At 46.0% G+C, this 18870-nt stretch overlaps 2 protein-coding genes across 3 annotated transcripts in view; both read left to right on the top strand.

Moving 5' to 3' along the window:
- The window catches only part of LOC147706908 (mechanosensitive cation channel TMEM63A-like), a 926114-nt gene that overhangs the window by 102221 nt on the left and 805023 nt on the right, over positions 1–18870 (top strand). The gene's annotated exons all lie outside the window — the stretch shown is intronic.
- The window catches only part of LOC147706910 (mechanosensitive cation channel TMEM63A-like), a 403911-nt gene that overhangs the window by 102174 nt on the left and 282867 nt on the right, over positions 1–18870 (top strand). For both annotated transcript variants that reach the window (XR_015296601.1, XM_086926170.1), the window contains exon 2: positions 3283–3479. Coding sequence is in view for 1 of the 2 variants with exons in the window: in XM_086926170.1 (XP_086782296.1) it covers positions 3297–3479 (183 nt within the window). In the remaining variant the exon portion in view is untranslated. The remainder of the gene's footprint in view (positions 1–3282; positions 3480–18870) is intronic.

The raw sequence follows: 18870 nt of genomic DNA, 5'->3' as shown, positions 1-18870 counted from the left end.
TTTATCGATTGGAAGACAAGAACTGGTAATCTTTCACCTACATAATGCAGCATATCATTCTGTGACCTAGGTAATATGCTCTGCTGGTGCCAGGTCTGTCTTAAATAAATAAACCTCATGAAATAAAAAAATTCTTATTTAATACTGTGAAGGACTAAGTCAGTATAGATATTGCAGTATCTTACGAACCGCTCGTCGGTGCTGCTTGGATTTCTGGTAAACAAAGGCATTCCCCATAGTTAGTAGTGGCCGCTTCTCAGGGAAATAACCACTTCCCCATTTTCATCAAAAGAGGCACATTTATTTACATACTGAGCGGGTTCTTGAATTTCTGGTAAGATCCGTGTACTGTCTTATGACTAAAGCAGTGCAGTTAGATGGAGCCTTCAAAGTCAGCAGATGGGGTCAGGTGACGTTTGTTTATGCTACAGACTATTTTGGGATGAGCTAGAGTAAAGTAGTAAAGTAACTGAGCTTATAAAGCGCCTGGTTACACTAGCCAGTGTGTCCCCACGCTGTACCGCTGAGGAACCCATCCTGGCCTGTTCCTGTGAGGCGCCCACTCCTGGGCACCCCCAAGGTGAAGCCTGGCATCCCAGCGCTGTTGTGGAGATTAAGTAAAGCTATTACCCAGAGTTGCAGAGTGGGACCCATGATTAGAGTAGGCACCGAGGCGAGAATTATCGAGCCCGCGGACATTGAGCCCAAGACCCTGCTGCGACGGGAATTGAACCCTGGTCCCGGGTCACATCTCTGCTTCAGGGTCTGCCGCTCTAACCAGTGAGCCACACTTCTCCATTAGGGAGTGTCTTATGAAGTATTAAACAATCAAGAGCCTATTTGGCAAGTTGAGGCTTGAATGAATCTCAATATCTGCTACTTTGTTAAAGTCTTTCTTTAGGTAGCGGCCTTCATGCAGCTGTTTGGAAAGTAGCCGACCTGCAGTTTTAAAGACATAAATAAAGGAAAATTGGGTGAATTGATGTTGGTGGTTGTAAGGGATTTAGTAGCATCATTATTGTATGCAGGTCTCTTTGACAGGGAAGACCACCCAGCTTTGACCGTGTTCCTGTGTTTTGGCTAGTATTTCAATATAGCGACCTTAGAGACCTTTGGTCTTTCATGCACTGTTTTTAAGTCGAGGCTAGCAGCAATACGCTTGCGCTGCTCACTCTACGAGGCAGGCTGTAGTAGGGTATGCTGTGGAAACCTCGTCCATTTTCCGCCTTAATTTGTCATTGGCTTTCTGTCATTGTCCTTCTTAAATGCTGGCTTCAGACTGATAAATAGGCTTTTTAGTCCCTCCTTGGTACCGCCTTGTTTCCATTTGTAACCATTTGTAACATTTGTAATAAGGACTGGACCTTTTACTGATCATGCTACATGGTCTGCTTCATCATGGCTAAAAACTATATTGTTTATTTTGTTTTTATTTGCAGCGTAGTCCACTTTCACTTTAGCGGCCGCGCTTGTTTATTTACTTAATTTGCAGCGAGGACCGCTCACTTTAGCGACTGCGTTTTGTTGTTTAATTCATTTGCTGTTTTCTTCTGCGCGAGGGGCACAGGCAGGGCTAAAGCTAGACACGTCACGCAAGGCTTGGTTCTGTTGTGGTGAAAGGCAGGCACTTTTACCTAAACAAGCATTTGCAGTACAAAAGGCCTCGCATCTACACAAGTTTGAGCTATTGACATTGCAAATGAAAATGCCTTTTATTTTTGTTTTCGTTTTTAAAACACAAATAAAAGGCATTTTCATTTACAATACCAATACCTTAAAATCACGTAAATGCGAGACCTATTGCATTTCAAATGCTTGTTTACATTTGTTTGAGGAAACGTTAAAATGAGTTAGCGCAGTCCAAATATTACATTAGGGACCAGCAGCAAAAACAAGACCCTAGTCTAATTCACATTGTACCTCTCTGCCTCAGAGATGGGTAACTCTATGCCTCAGATCACACAGGCTAAAGTGAGAGTTATGCCTCATGATGAAAAGTTTTGTTATTTGCAGTTAATGATATTTCTAGTGATAAGGAGGTGGCTTCTTGGAAATAGTCTGCATTTGATTTTGCACTAAAGAAATAATTTACTCATTAAGACTCAGTTGTTGGCTTCAGGGATTTGAGTATGTTGTGCACAATACATTGATGCTATCAGGCACTGAAGGGTGGTCTTGGCTGATCCAGACGCTGAACGGGTAGGTGGCTCTTGCCTTTGGGACAAATAGAGCTGAGCTTGATGTTAATACAGAGAAGAGGGCACAGTGTGAAGTCCTCTGTTCCATGGGGTAAGACAGATGCTCTGAGGGTGATACAGTAAAAGAGCATACTCCCCACCCTGCCTTTAGTACAAGTACAATTGCCAATAGCCCTTATCTTCCAAGGGGCACCATGGGAAAGTGAACTTTCTATTTGATCTGTCTTTTCTATTTCTCTTCTAAAGTGGCTCTCAATCTCTGCCTACCGCTACCGCTAACTCTGACTTTGTCTTTCTACCCTTTGCCATCTTAAGGATTTTTGTGACCTGGCCAAGGCACATTTTATCTGTTTTTGTGCGACCCTGTTAAAGTTTAACATATCATTTTGTATTTTTTGGCATCATGCACGCTTGAATTAGCGGGCAATAGGCAATGAAATTCAAATTTGTTCTGTACAGGGCCCCAAACATATGTCTTGCTTCTGGGCACCCAAAATTATGAAGATAACACTGTTTAAATGTCAAACAACTGTGGGATGGATGAATGACGTTACAACGCATGCTTTTACCACGCATGCTGTTACAACGCAAGTAGTACAACGAAAACCTTTACAACGCATTACACTTGGGGGTGCTGGATAGTGAGTAGTTTAATTTACTATTCCAACTCCAGTCCCCGTGGACACTAGGGAAGGTGTTGGATAGTAAATTAAAACTATTCCTTATCCTAGAGCGCCCCCCAGTGTAATGCGTTGTAATGGTTTTCGTTGTAATACATGCGTTGTAACAGCACTGCGTGGTAAAAGTTGCGCTGTAAAGGTTGCATACCCTGTGGGATGAATAGAAATCCATTGAACTATAGAAACCAAGCTCTCTACAAAACTTCTCATAGTGTTGTTGCCCCTCCACTGCACAGCCCAGTGACAGACTGCAATGCCTGCCTGTAGTACATCCAGGCGAAAGACTCCTTAGAGAAAAGCTATCTCTTCATTTAATTATTAAAAAAATATGAGTCCTAAAAAAGCAATATTTCCCTTTCCCAGGCGCAATGCTGACCACTGTGGTTCTCTTTGTTCCTTTGCAGGGTAGATTCCCAGGATGCATTACTCGCACCTCGTCAAGGATAGCAATTTCTTTCCTTTTTCCCCATGGCTTCCCATCAACGGAACACCGAGCAACGACACATGTTTCCAAGCGGGCACCAAAGGGAGCAGCGTGCTGCAGGGAGTGACCTTTGGTGGGATCCCTACTGTGCTCCTTTTGGATGTGGGATGCTTTGTGGTAAGTGAATCTGTCATTTCATTTTGTCTTACCCCAGTATGTGACTCCCTGTGAGTAGCTTACCTGCCAAGGTACACCGCTTCTCTACAACCCACCATGCAGCTTCTTTTTCATTTTATTTAGGAATCATTGACCACACTGTAGTCTATAATGTCCGATGTAAAGAGTAAGAGCAGACAAACCACTATGACAATGCTGTGATGAAAAGCTTGGGTCTGGCATCTCACGCTGTATATTGTTTACATGATACTACTTTACGGCTGGTACCTGATGCATATTGCGCAATACGATGACCTGTCAGTAGCTTTTGGCACATTCTAGAATTAATCAGTATGTCTATGGGCTTTAGCTCTGTGTCTGCGAATTCAAGAATTGTACTACTTTTTCTGAATTTACAAGTATACTCCATTATGCACCAGGAATCTGAATACATCATACATCTTCTTGGGTAGGTGTGCATTCCCTAGTTCCACTCCTGTACACTATGGAAGATTGCTTGCAAGTGTAAGGAGATAGCAATTGAAAACGTGCTAATTGTTTGGTTTTCTCCATCTCTTAAAATAATTTCTCTTCCCTTTTGTCATCTGAAAATATAGGAGTTGAGGGAACTTTCGAAATCTTGAACCCATTCTTGCTTTCCCCTCTATAATCTGTAACTAGTTCATTTTCTCCTGGTCAAGGATGGCTTACCTTCTGCCAGCCTAATTCAAGGAAAAACGTTGACAAGATACGGGAGTGGGGAATCCTGAAATTTCAGATACCTCCAAAAGTACTACAAACAGAATGCCCACAATTTGATGAATCCGAGAATGCTAAACCTCCGCTTCATGAGGCAATGTGCCCCTGCATTAAATACATTTAAAAATATCAGAAATATAGTCAATCAATGAAAGGGCCCACAAAGTCACTTAGTTCTTGACAATAGAATATTTCTGCGATTTATTACAAAATTCAAAATTAGGTGATACAGAATCAGTGCCAAAACGGGCTCAGTAAATGCGCAATACAAAAAAAAATCAGAAATCAGTTCAAGTCCCAAGTGGCAGCAAAACTGGGAAAGAAATAAACGAGAATTGAAATGTCTCCTGGCTCACCCTCAAAATCGAAGGTTTTTATGCATTTTATTCACATAAGAAATTATCAGAACTGCAGGCTCATAGTGATGTAAGCAAATATATAATTTTAATCTTATCTGCAAATCAGAGCACAGTTTCACTAAACGTCGTAATGCGTTAACACCTAAGCATTATCCCTCTACATCAATACTTATTCTGCCTCCTCTAAGATAATGTCATCTGGAGATGCAAGAACAAACTAGATACATAAACACTAGTGTGTTATTTGAATGAATAGGGAACAGTAAACAACTTGAATAGCAAATAATCTGCTTGACTACGTGCTGCAGAAATGACAATGAGATGTGTAGGGGGGAAAACAAGAGTTGCAAGGGTGACATCCATTTTGGAAATCATGGCCTCTAGTCTAAATTGAGGCCTAGTTAACAATGGTCAGAAAAACGCACTTCTACAGATAATATAGAATTTCTTCCACAGCAACAGTACTAAATTGGTGTTTACGTGTAATGAGTGTGTGAAAACATATTTCGCACATTGCTAATACGGCACAAAAATATAGACGCACAATGAAATCTTTAACAAGCAGACAGATAAAAGAAGGTTTGAACAAAACCTCTACTGAATAGTTGAAGGAAATATTATTGGTGGGTTTGACTTTATTGTTCGACAGTTCCAAATGCGGATTGTGGGCTATCCGAATGTTGCTACGGTGCATATTTCGTAAGAGCCTTGGCTCAAGTCAAAAGTAAAGATTACTTTAATTTGTATGTAGTGAACTCCATCATGGGTCCATGGTGACATAATATGTGCTAGTAATGTTGTACATTCAGTAGCAGTACAAATGCCATGTTCTCCAGGCTCATTGTGAGGGCAAGGTCAATGCCGATGATTCGAAGTAGTGTCCCATGTGTTTTTATCACTGCTACGAAACCATTGATGGACTGCATGGCCCCATATTCCCTGGTGTGCAGTCTGCCACCTTTGAGCCTTTTGACAGACATGTTATGTTACTGGAGAGTTTATCCGTGAATCTGTTTCCTTGTATTGGGCACAAAGAAGGGCATCGCAGTGCAAAGGCAAAAAAGGTCTAACGTTCTAGTACAGTTCGATGGTATGAGGCACGCCACATCAGTCCACCTCTGCGTCCTTTTATTACATTCTTCAAGAGGTTTGGGAAGATGAAGGGGTGGAAGGAAGGCACTGCGCATCAGACTTTGTTTAGGCCAGTAATCTGCTCTTTGTGGTTGAGCAGGATTTAATCAACTTTTTGTTTCCCCTCACAAATTCTGTCACCTTCCTTTTCCAGCAGCTCTAGTAATGCTGTCCATGGGACGTTGCTGGTTCATTAGATGAAAGGATGTTACTATCTAAGCACACTGGGCAACTGAAAATCGTAAAACGTAACTCAGGTGTACTTTGATCAGCTTAATTAGTTCAATCTCTAGATCTCCTTTCTTATTTTGTTTATCACTCTGCGCCTCAGTCTTCCTTAGTATCTCTTCAAAAAGTTTTGTATTACAAAGTGCACACGTTGTAACATTCGCCCAACTTATTTTGAATAAACATCTTAGAGAATGGCATTCCAAGGATTTTAGCATAGGGAAACTAGACACAAGGGGGGGATGGAGTGGAGATTTTGTCAGCAACAACTAAATGAGCAAGTGTCTGCAGACCTGCTTTGGGTATCATTTTCTTTTTGTTATTTGTAGGTTTCCCCTTTATTGTCATGAAGGGATTATTTTGCTCCTGTATTTGTTGAGTCGTCCTAACTCACTTCCATTGTCCTCCATATCCCTGCTGCAAGCTGCAGTTGACCACTTATAATGGTTTCTACTCAAGCCAGTTGCACGCATATGGGTTTTTACATAACTACTGCGTATAAAACGCCAGCTGCAGATTGTACCTCATGTAATTGTTTTTTATAAGTCCAATCCAATCCAAAAATTCTTTATTTCGGTCATTTAGACCATAAAAGATACAATTTATACAGCATTAAAAAACATTCACTTGTATAAAAAACATTTCATAATTATAAAAGCATTTCATAAAAATTCATTTCCATTAGGAGTCTATTCATGGGTAGGAGTAACATTTTTTTATTAGTGTTTAATTATCTTCCCTTGCCTCAGTTAGTATCTTTAATTAAGCAGTATGATTTCTCTTGTTGCCGCCTTTTGTGCAAATAAAAAACGATCCACCAATCACTAAGTTTATAAATAGGGTAAACTGAAGTAGCCAAGTGGCACTCAGAAAAGAACTTGACTAATTAGGTTTGAGGATGTCCCCACCAATGTTCCCTCATTTTTTTATTTGGTGAGTGGCAATGCAATGTCTTTGCGCACACTATTCTGAGATGTGTGTGCAAATGGCACTTACCATGAGCCATTATGTCAGCGAGCCTGCTACCTCTCCGGTGATCAGGTCAAAGAACAGTTTAATATTTTTCACTCAAATAAACTAAACGGTATATTATGTTTTTAAATGTTACTATTCAAACTTTATTGTCTAAAGGCAAATAGGTAGTGGTGACATTTGTGAGAGGCTGTTGGCCCGCTTATGCAATAATGCGATCTTGTCAGTTCATCAGAAGATTCAAGGAGGAGCTTTGCTAAATTTTAACATGCTTCTTTCCTAATTCAATGCAGCTTGTCTCCTGCCTAGGCTTCTTTCAGAGGGTCAGCTTCTCATGCTCTTCACAGAATAACCTGCTACTCCAGGCTCCCAATGCAACCCTAGATGCCATGCTTAATTTGTAGAACAAAAACAAGAATTTTTATATGTATATATATCTCACTACCTGTAGGACAAACTTAAAGTGTCTTTATCAAGTGGCAGCAGTGCACACTGGCCACCACCAAGTCAGATTAGGTTCTGCTGAGATGCATACGTGATCTTGGTGCTTAACCTGTTCAAAATTGCTGCTGGTATTCTCATTTTCGAGAGCTGCCTTAGTTCGCGAGCTCTGACAGCCCTCTAATTTCATTCACTTCCTTAGATTCTGTCTTTTACTCATTCTAAATCTCTTGTTTGCTTGTTGTCTTCTCACTAACACTGTAATGGATTCAAAGTTACCCATGATCTTTTAGTTGTTAGCTCACTCAGGCTCTGATTACCACAGGGCAGCTATTTTCATTTGTTCCCGAACTCCATTTTCAGCTGTCATGCAAACTGTGAGGCATAAACCCTATGTTTATGCCAAGAAAAAATTTGCACAAATTGGGGGTTACTGTGCAAAATAGTGCCTTACACACCTCAGACTGAATGAAATCATGTGCAATTTGCACTCATTCCGTATTCAGAGGATTGCAACTTCTAATTGGGTGCAAATTGTACACCAGCTACTTACCACATCCCACGCAAATGGTAATTATGGGTTTGAACATTTACATTAGCACAAAAGTGTAATAAAAAAGGCCCTCACTCATATTCACTTTCCAATGTACTATTTATTTTACTCACTATTTCTCTTGGGCAGAATCAGTCATACTTTAATCCAATAGCACTTGCTATTGTCCGCTCGCTGCTACACCCATTATTTGCTGGGCGATCGACATCTATATCATTTGGTACAGTACTCCAGCGTCAACCAGTTACCAAAAATCACATTGAATAAGAACTGGCACCTGCATGCTACTGATAGAGTAACTCTCCAAAAATAAATCCGACTCTGATCCGCGTTGGAAATGTTTGGGGTGTCATAATATGTAATGCCAAACTGTGGGGACTCCCCACTAAGCCATACAATTCTAAATCATTCAAATATAGCGGCCAGTCAAGATCTAATTATTTTATGATGAGATGGAAAGGATAGAGTGCGCTGCATTCCAATGGGGGGAAATGCCACATTAGCAATGACATTCATGCTGGGTAGACATGAAACAGACAGCTAGGTCTACCCCAAATCTGTCTCAGAAAAGAATATATTTCAGACTGTTCTACCTACAATAAATGTGTATGCATTTCAGTGAATCTAAGCATTTACAAGTGGCAAAGTGAGTACATATTCCATGCAGGATGGCAAGACTTAGGTTAATTTTTAGTTCTCGTGACCTACAATGCGCGCAAGCGCATTGAGGGATCGAGAATTCAAGTGCTCGAAATCCTCGTCAAACCAAGGGCTTCTTGCACTGCGGTTTTCTTAGAGTTCACGTGAATCACGTGAGCAAACAAGCACGCGCATTCATGGCCAGCCCAGCACATCAACGGGCTTCTCCTCCCCTAATTATTCATGGCCGGCCGCAGGCCGGCCGTACTTCTCCTCCCCTAATTATTCATGGCCGGCCTGTACTTTCAGTTTCCCGGCCCAGCAGCTCTGCATTCCCCCTTGCTTCAGATAGTGTGTGTTTGGTAACCTCCCCCTCCCCTTCTCTGCCGTCCTTGCGCAATTGAAAATACGACTTTGGGGGAGGAGCTTCGCGGGCGACCAAGATGGCCGCGTAAGCTCGGAGCTCCGTGGACCGTCCGATCCACCGCAATTATCCTGCCTGAAATCCTGTCCCACGTTGGTGGCACTGTAATGCTGACGGTCTGCTGAGGCGGGGACTGCAATCGGCTTCCAAATCGGTGACTCCTGAGCAAAGTTACGTCGAGCTGAACTCCGCTCCGTGACGGTGCCATTGTCCATCCGGACTTCGTCACTTCGCCTGATCGGACTACGCGGGCCCTGCCTGCCATCTCCTTGGTGTCGACACTGCGCACTTGCCTCGCCCTCGTCGACCTGACTGTGACTCTTTGATCCGACTGCCTTTCGGCTGTGGACCCTGACCTGCTGTCGCCTATCCTTTGTTCCCGAGAACCCATCATGGCGGGCAGAGGTGATCCTGAAAGGGCATCGAATAAAGGTGGTCGGGGTAAACCGCAGACACAGAACAACCGCATGGAGCGGTATGTGAATCTCAAGTCGCCACCTACATCGGGGGCCATCTCCAAAGGGACCCCAGTGACTGGCCCGCCGGACGGCTCGGACCCTACCCTCATGGACATAAAGTGTGCCATTACCAGCCTCCGTGCCGATGTACAGCAGCAGCACGAGACTCTGTCCCATAAAGTGGACTCCATGGCTATTGATATCTCCCTCATCAGGACCGACTTGGGCAAGACAAACGATCGTATGAGAGCGCTTGACATCAAGACCACCAGTCTGAACTCGGATGTCTCTGAATTGCAAACTGAGGTCCGGAACCTGCGATCGACTGCCGATCTTTTCTCAAAGCGGCTGGAGGACTTTGAAGGGCGAGCCAGACGGCAGAACGTCCGTATAGTGGGGGTTCCGGAAGGGTCCGAGAATGGCGCAGCGGATCTGTTTGTGGAGGAATTGGTCAAGACACATCTGGCGCCCTCTGGACTGAGCAATTTCTTCTCAGTGGAACGTGCCCACCGTGTGCCAGGGGGACCACCTAAAACGGGGGCGACGCCGCGACCGATTGTGGCGCGCCTTCTCAATTTCAGAGACCGAGATGCGATCCTCCAGGCATCCAGATCGCACGGGCCACTACAATACCAGAATGCGGAGGTGCATTTCTACCCGGATTTTACCAGGCTGATACAACGCCAACGGTTGAGCTACGCGGGAGTAAAGAGACGCCTCGGAGACATGGGTCTCAAGTACTCTATGCAGTTCCCAGCGAAGCTCCGTGTGGAATTCAAGGGACGTGCCTACTTTTTTGACTATCCTGAGAATGTTAGCGAGTGGCTGGACACTGTGACACCAGAGCGTGCTGAGCATGAGGAAGATGTTGGAGGCGCCTCGGGCGGAGCGGAGCGGCAAGACTGAACTGGGAGCCGGGGCTACCCCTGCCTCGAATGACCGCCGGACTGGTGTTTTTGGTGCGATTACTCTCTCCTTTATTTTCATGGTGGGTGGCGGGACGATTTCACGGGGATTCCTCACTCCTCTGGGTCTTCTGTAGAGTAGTTAATGGGGCGACAGGCACACTGCTGGTTGGGGGGGCTTTTTAGTCTAATGCAGGGGTGCAGGGTGGGGGGGTTGTTGGGTACAGTTTTGTTTTGTTCTGTGTTTCTTTTCTTTTCTCTTTTGTGGCAAATGGACAATGGCGATCCTGGACTTTTTTTGATGCAAGTGTCTTTGGGTGATGGGTGGGGCGGGCAGTGGAGGGATGAGGGGTAAGGTGTTGAAAATTCTTAGTTGGAATGTTAACGGGTTGGGTGATCGCATAAAGAGAGGGGTGGTTATACAACTGATTAAACGGCACATGCCAGATATTGTACTTCTTCAGGAGACGCACTTGGTGGGCAACGCCTGTAAAGCCCTGAATCGCAAGGGATATAAAATGGTGGTGCATTCGGGGTTCTCTTCCGGCTCCAGGGGGGCGGGAATTCTTGTGCGCGCATCCCTTCCCTTGGAGATAGAAACCACCTTGGTTGACGATAGGGGGAGGTACGCCGCCGTGGCTGGGAGATGGGAAGGGCGTTCCCTTACGTTGTTGTCTGTGTACGTCCCCCCAGGGCTCCAGTCTAGTACTTTTCAGGACCTGGGTGGTGCCATCTTGTCTATGCCGGCTGGTCGTTTGATTGTGGGGGGTGACTTTAATTCAGTTTGCTCTGGTCTCCTTGATCGTCAACCGCCCCGCGACCTACGTGGGCCACAGATGTGGCTGCCGTCCTTCCTTGAGTCTACTGGGCTGGTGGACGGGTGGCGGCTCTTGCACCCCACGCTCCGTCAATTTTCTTTCCTGTCGGGCGCACATGGGAGTCTCTCGCGTATCGACTATGTCCTTACGCTGGCTTCGGACGCACTCGCCGTTTCCGAGGCCCGCTTTCTTGCGCGGGGCGTTTCCGACCACTCCCCGCTATGGATCTCCTTTGACTTTGGAGTGACTCTGTCGGAGCGTCCGGCAGCAGTCAATCCATGGTATTTCCGTGATTTCAAGTCCCGCTCCCTCCTGGCCAAATCCATTGATCTTTACTTCTCCGAGAATGTTGGCTCGGTGGAGTCGGCCGTTACACTGTGGGAAGCTTTTAAGACGGTGCTCCGGGGCGAGGCCCAGGCAATTATCGCTGCTACCCGTCGTACCAGAGACGCAGACATGCTAACTATTGAGCAGGAAGTGCTACGCCTCGAGGCTCAATTGGGATCCGATCCGGACCCTTTGGTCCTTCACAATCTCTCGCTGAAACAAGCGGAGTACCGCGCCCTGGCCACTAATGCCGCTCTTGTTCTGGCCAAGGAACAGCAGGGTCGCATCTACGATGTGGGCGATAAGGCCGGGAAGCTGTTGGCTTGGCTCGACAGAAGGGAGATGGCCAGCCGGGTGGTGCCAGAGCTTAGTGGTGAAGATGGTGCGATCCTTACGGATCCTAGCGCCATTGTGGATTCTTTCGCAGATTACTTTCGGGGGGTCTATGAGTCTGCCTTGGACTTCTCGGAGGCGGACTCGGCGGCCTTCCTCTCTGATATCGACCTGCCTAGTCTATCCGAGGAAGAAAGAGAGGACCTGGATAGGGACATCACCGCGGACGAGATCGACTTTGCGATCCGTTCACTTAACACCGGAAAGGCCTCCGGGCCTAACGGTATACCGGTGGAACTATATAAAATCCGTTCGGACGCAGTCTCCCCGCATCTCCGTAAGATGTTCCTGGAATCCTTTGAGAGAGGCTCTCTCCCCCTAGACCAACGATTGGCCACCATTGTGGTCATCCACAAGGAGGGCAAACCGCGAGACGTCTGTCGTTCTTACCGTCCTATTTCCCTCCTTAACGCGGAGCCCAAGGTCCTTGCCAAACTCTTGGCTAATCGTTTGATTGGAGTCATTGGCGATCTCGTGCACCCCGATCAATCTGGATTCATTCCCCACCGCAATACTGCCCTTAACTTGCGCCGCCTCCATGGGGTCATGGCCCGGGCCCACACTCTTGAAGAACCGGCTGTGTTGGCGTCCTTGGATGCCACTATGGCCTTTGACTCGCTCGAATGGCCTTACTTGTGGGCGGTTCTGGCCAAACTCGGGTTTGGACCTGTCTTCGTGAGCTGGGTGAAGCTCCTGTATGCGGACCCGATGGCCAATGTTACAGTTAACGGCCGCTTATCGGCACCATTTCCCCTGCGTCGCGGAACCAGACAGGGTTGCCCCCTGTCCCCCCTATTGTTTGCCTTGGCCCTCGAACCCCTTGCAGCGTTGTTGCGTTCACATCCCGACTTGAGAGGTATCAAATGGGCCCCTGGCTTTGAGGACAGGGTCTCCTTGTACGCTGACGACATACTGCTGTACCTGTCTTCACCTGGCAGATCCCTTGTTGTGGCCTGTGACGTCATCAGACTCTTTGGGCGGTACTCTGGCCTGGTTATTAACTGGGCCAAGTCCTCTCTATATGTCCTCAAGGGGGATACCCCGCGCCTCCCTAGGGGCTGCGGTATTCAGATTGCTTCGCGCGGTTTCAAATACCTGGGCATCTACATCTCCGGTAATGCCAAGCTCCGGTATGATAACAACCTGCTCCCTCCTCTTCAGAGGCTGCGACGCGATGTCGACGGCTGGCGCCGCTTGCCACTCTCCCTCCTCGGCCGTGCCGCCCTCTTCAAGATGATGGCCCTACCCCGATTCCTGTATGCACTACAAAACACACAAGACCCTGTCCCAGCCCGCTACTTCCGTGAGCTCGAAGGCCTTCTCCGTAACCTCCTCTGGGAGGGTCGCCCCCGCGTCGCCCTCCACAAACTCACGCTCCCATGGTACGATGGGGGCATTGCCCTCCCTGACGTGCGCCGTTACTACTGGTCGTCGCAGTTGGCTGCCCTAAACCATGGGTTCTACGGCCCAGTGGAGAGCCCCGGATACGCCATGGATAGGTGGCTGACGGGCGGCGGTAATTACTACCGTGCCCTATACTCCAAGTCCTTTGACCGCAAGTTAACGGGCCCCACCCGAACGGCGGTCCGCACCTGGAAAGCGGTTACCAAGGCACAAGGATGGCAGGGCAGACTCACGAAGTTCACTCCCCTCTTTGAATCCGACATCCTGGGTAGACTATGGCACACCAAGGGTTTTGATAGGTGGGACCTCATCGGCATCAGCAGGGTTGAGGACATGCTCTCCAGGGGTTTGATTAAGACCTTCCCCCAGTTACAAGCTGAGTACCAGCTGGGCGGGACGGAGTTCTTCCGTTATGCGCAGCTGCGACATGCGCTGCTTTCGGCCACTCCGCCGGACGGCGTCATTCCCGAAAGTTCCCCTCTGGAAGATAGGATCCTGGATGGGCATATGCCAGACAGTGCAATTTCCCTCTCGTACAAGAAGTTGATCAATGCACGCACGGACCTCCTCCTTGGCCTGAGAGACCAGTGGGTGGCGGATGGCCTTGAATTGGACGACGAGGATTGGCAGAGTGCGGTTTCCTCTCCCAAGGAGGTTGCCATTTCTTCCCGTCTTCGCCTCGTACAGTTTAAGGTCTTGCACCGGGTGTACGTGACAGGGCCCCGATTGATGCGTATGGGTTTCTCACCTGACGGCCTCTGCCGCAGGGGCTGTGGAGCTCCTGCCACTTTCCTACATATCCTCTGGGACTGCCCGGTGATCGCCTCCTACTGGAGGAGGGTCCACCGAGTGATGGAGGAGGTTACTGGCGTGGCTTCCCAGGCGGAGGCCCGCCGATGCCTCTTGAATGTGTGGGAGCCGTCCGACCATAACGTTGCACAGACTAGGTGGGTCACCCTTGGGAACATGGTGGCGAAGAGGGACATAGCCCAGAGATGGGGTGCGGCTGAGGCCCCTCTATTGGTGCAGTGGAAGGCCAACATGGACTGGTGTATGTTTAGGGAAAAGACAGTCTATGTGGCCAGAGGGAGACCTCGGACTTGGACGAAAGTCTGGGGAGCATGGAACGAATATAGGGGGGATGTGTGTCTACCGCCTGAACCAATTGACCAACATGGTACCGTTTCTCCCTAACCTGTGACGCCAACTGAGCTTTAATGTAATTCATTCTCCTGATACCTTCCCCCGCCCTCCTCCTTCTCATTCTGCAACCTGCCTTTCTTGAGTGTATTCCTGCCTTATTCCCTACCCATCCCTGACACCCAGCGTCACATTTTATACACTGCCACTTTCGCGCCCGCGGGCGCCTGTTGATGTCTTTCTATCATAAAATTTAACCTTTGATGATTATGTCTCAACTGTTTGACACTATTTGTCTCCTTTATTCCTGCTGCCTCACCTCCGGGATGTCAGGCTGAATAGCTGTGTGTTCTGGTCTCAATAAAGGTTTTCAAAAATTTAAAAAAAAAAAAAAGAAAATACGACTTTGTTGTCTGCAGTCTCAGCCTCTCTCGCTTCTTTCTCTATCCGTCTCCTACACGTCGCCCTTGCACAGTCCCTCTGCTTCTTTCACCCCCTCCTTCTCGCAGGCCGGCCGTACTTTCAGTTTCCCGGCCCGGCAGCTCTGCATTCCCCTTGCTTCAGATAGTGTGTATTTGGTAACCTCCCCCTCCCCTTCTCTGCCTTCCTTGCGCAATTGAAAATACGACTTTGTTGTCTGCAGTCTAAGCCTCTCTCGCTTCTTTCTCTATCCGTCTCCTACACGTCGCCCTTGCACAGTCCCTCTGCTTCTTTCACCCCCTCCTTCTCTCTCCCTCTTTTTCTCTTCTTTCTGTCTTCCTCACTCTGTCTTCCTAGCGAGAAGTACGTGCTATGTTTTGCAAACACTTCTTCGTTTCTAGTAGCATGGCAACAGGGACATTGCACTCAGTTCAAACCCTTTCAGTGACGATGCTTGTACTACCCTCTGCTCAGAGGTAACCATGGAGCTACGAGCAGCTCTTAACATTTCTACACATCACTGCAATATCAGAAATGAACAAATGAAACTTGTGCAGTTGAAAGAAGATACGCTTCGATTGCAATGTTTCTGCAAAAAGGGGAAAGACTGTGATAATGTGCTTAATCAGCGAGGCAAGGCGACTTCGTTTCTCCACTTCCTGTTGCCAGAGGGGGGGAAAAACATACAGCTAATTCCGAGTTCTTAAAAAAGGGTGCATCCGAGAAAGCGGGAGACAAACCCCCGGCCAGTCAAATTCCTTATTAAAAGAAAACTGTATGCCATTATTAGGAAAAAAATCGAAACCGAAATGGGGATTCCGCAGTATTTTGTTAGTCTCACTAACTCGTAACGTCAATAATAGTAGTACTTACACACCCTCAGCCACCCCAGCCCCGTCCGGACAACTGTGCACTTTTGCTAAGCCCAGGATCCCGGCATTGCCTCTATAAAAGACCACTTAAAGACAAATACTACGCAATTTCTTAGTCAACTTCCCTTCCCCTTTCAACAAAAATACCGTGATCTTTCAACCTTACTTCCTCATTAGCCTTTCCCTCTAGCCAGAAACTACCAGCACGTTTGGCATACACTTTTGACAAAAGATAACTTTATCCTGCAATGCCCCAAAAAATACCCTAAAATGCCAAGGCAAAGTGAAAATAATCCAATGTAACCTGCAACAGAAATTACATGGCTTCATTTACGTCGTCCCTTCTGCAGTCCTCCATGAGCCTACACATTCCTCATCGAGAAACCCCTTACGAGCGCTCTGGAATGAAATTAGCCACTACAAAAGAGGGCAGGGTGGCGTTCTTACAATCACAGGCAACGTTATTTTGTTGCAAATCATTAAGCTGTTAATCACACCACACAAAAGGAACAAACGCAAGGGAACAAACGCAAGGGAACGAACTGTTTAAACTAAAACTCGCCACATAACCGTTACTCAGCGGTTTTGAAGCACAACTGCGGGGACATTGGTTCAGACTCGAAACGGCGATTATGCAACGGTTCACTAAAGAACGCCCTTCTTGCGACTCCAAAGCCTCTTTAGGGGCCGGTAGGTTTAAGGCAGCACCAGTGTAGGCATGCACACTTAAGAGTAGCACCTAGCTCTCCCATCTCCAACACGCTGCATCCTGTTAAGAGGACGGGCGATGAGGTATTTGACGAGAAATAAATAAGCTGCTTTTGAGAAAACACTATCAAGTATACACCATAAAAAACGCATTAGCCGAAACCTTTCCAATGGACCGATGCTAAACGTAGCACTTCAAGAGCAAACAGGCGAACCCGTCAGTAGACACAATGTGGGATTTCAAAAGGACATGAACAACATCAATAGTTTTAATATGACCCCACTTCTCAAAACGGAAATCTGTAATAAAAAAATGTGCACTTTTAATAATCAAAATAAATAAAAAGTTGCGAGTTGCGGCAGTCGGTGTTGGATATTGGGTAACTAATGTGCCCTGTATGATGCGGGGTCCGCACAAAATTCCACCAGTACTTATTCCCTCACTATTTTAGCCTGCACGCCCACAAGCATATCATTACAGCCCGAGGCCGACTGCTATAAGGTTATTAAAGGCCCAATCGCAAAAACTGTGCAGGGAGGAAACCCCTAGCAGTCTTACAGAACACAACTCAAATCAGGAAAAGATAGACCTCCTAGGTCTCGACAAAAACCCTTATCTACAGGGAAATCCATTTTATTTCTCGAGGCTGCAGCGGTTTCTTCCAACATATTGTAAAACAAGCACTGGCGTTGCCAATAGGTCTCGCAGTAGGAAAGTTGGAGCTATTGGTTTTGTAAATGACAAAGCCCTTTATGTTTTTAAAATAAAAACAAAAATAAAAGGCATTGTTATTTGCAATTGTAATAGCTCCAACTTTCCTACTGCGAGACCTATTGGCAACACCAGTGCTTGTTTATCTTAAGGTTCTTATGGTTCTCAGGTGTTTACACTTTTATACTAAATTTAAACCATTGCATATCAAAGTCCCCTTGGAGAAAATGTAGGAGTACTATCGCCCTTTTGTTTCAACAAAACACAATTGGAGTTAAATAATCAGCATGAGTAAATGTTTTCTTTGTTTTGGCATTAGTAATACCAAGTCCACTGAATGTGGTGCAATGCCATGCATCTCAAAGTGAAGTTATCACTTATTAAGTGTAATAAGGTAACCCAGTGTTAATCCATGGGAGAAATAGTTTTGCTACAGTGTAAGACTTTGAGTGTTTCACTGTTGGGACATGTAAAACTTAAGTAAACATTTCCTATCTTTTAGAAACTATGGCCCCTGCATTATGAACCTTTAGGTCCTACCTTGGGGTGACTTATAAGTATTAAAAAGGAAGGCTTCAGTCTGGAAAAAGGTTTATTTTGCCAGGTGGAAATGGTAGTTTTAACACCTTCACACACAGGCTACGATGGCAGGCCTGAGACATGTTTTACAGGGCTACTTTACTGGGTGGAACAAAGAATACTGCAGCCTACTATTAGCATTTAATTGACAGATCCTGTGTAATTTAGTACCATATACTAGGGACTTATAAGTAATCCAATCAGGTGTAGACCAATTTATCTTGTTTAGAAGGGAGAGCACAAGCACCTTAACACTGTTTAACAGGAGTAAAGTGTGCAGAGTCCTAAAAGCCAACAAAAATGGGTTCAGCAAAAGGATGGGAAAAATGTGGTATGACCCTGCAGAATGGCTTGAACCAACATTTGTATTTTTTCTACATGCCCAAAGCAGCACGTCTTCCCAGATATATCTTGCGCAGTCCCAACTACAAAATCTGGGTGCCCACATTGGGAGAGGCTGTTTTAAAAAAAAAAAAAAAGAAAAGGAAAACGATTTTGAGATTACAGGCTTGCCATGGAGGGGCTCTATACTGTCTGCTTGTTCTGAACACATAGATGAATAATCAAAACATTGTACAAAATAAGGTAGAAACAATTCTTAACCGGTCCACTAAAGTTCTAGCACAGTACGAGGGGGAGTCCCTTGCACCCTGTTTGAAACTCAGAATACTAGATGTCCCTGTTGCTGTCAAAGACCAAGTTGAATGTCAAGTCAAGTCAAGTCAAAAAGGCTTTATCTCGATAAAAATTATCATAAAAGCTGTACAGTAAAAATACACAAATTCATTTGATTAAAAAGAGTGAAAAAAGAAATACAACAATTTAGTTGCATTAAGCTATAAAAATCTTGATTTACAGGTAGGAAAAGCATGTCATATAAATTTAATTAAAAAAAGAATTAAACCTTTTCTTTAAGCCTTTTGCTTCTGATGCACCAAGCTCACGATAGAAATTTTGAAAGGGTGCAAGCATACAGTGGGCGAGATTCTGACATTAAAATACGTAGTGCCTCAACATGATGCCTGGTCCCAAGCATACGGCACAAGTGCTTGAGCCATTTTTTTCTAGGTCGGGCATACTCCTGGCACTCAAACATAAAATGTGCCACTGTCTCTTGTTTGAGTGGACATGAGGGGCAAAAACTCTGCAGTCTGTGCTGGCGGTTTCCAC

The sequence above is a fragment of the Lissotriton vulgaris genome, chromosome 6 (assembly GCF_964263255.1).
Source record: "Lissotriton vulgaris chromosome 6, aLisVul1.2, whole genome shotgun sequence".
Classification (NCBI taxonomy): domain Eukaryota; kingdom Metazoa; phylum Chordata; class Amphibia; order Caudata; family Salamandridae; genus Lissotriton; species Lissotriton vulgaris.
Note: the sequence above shows the minus strand (reverse complement) of the source record. Positions and strands in the feature narration are given on the sequence as shown.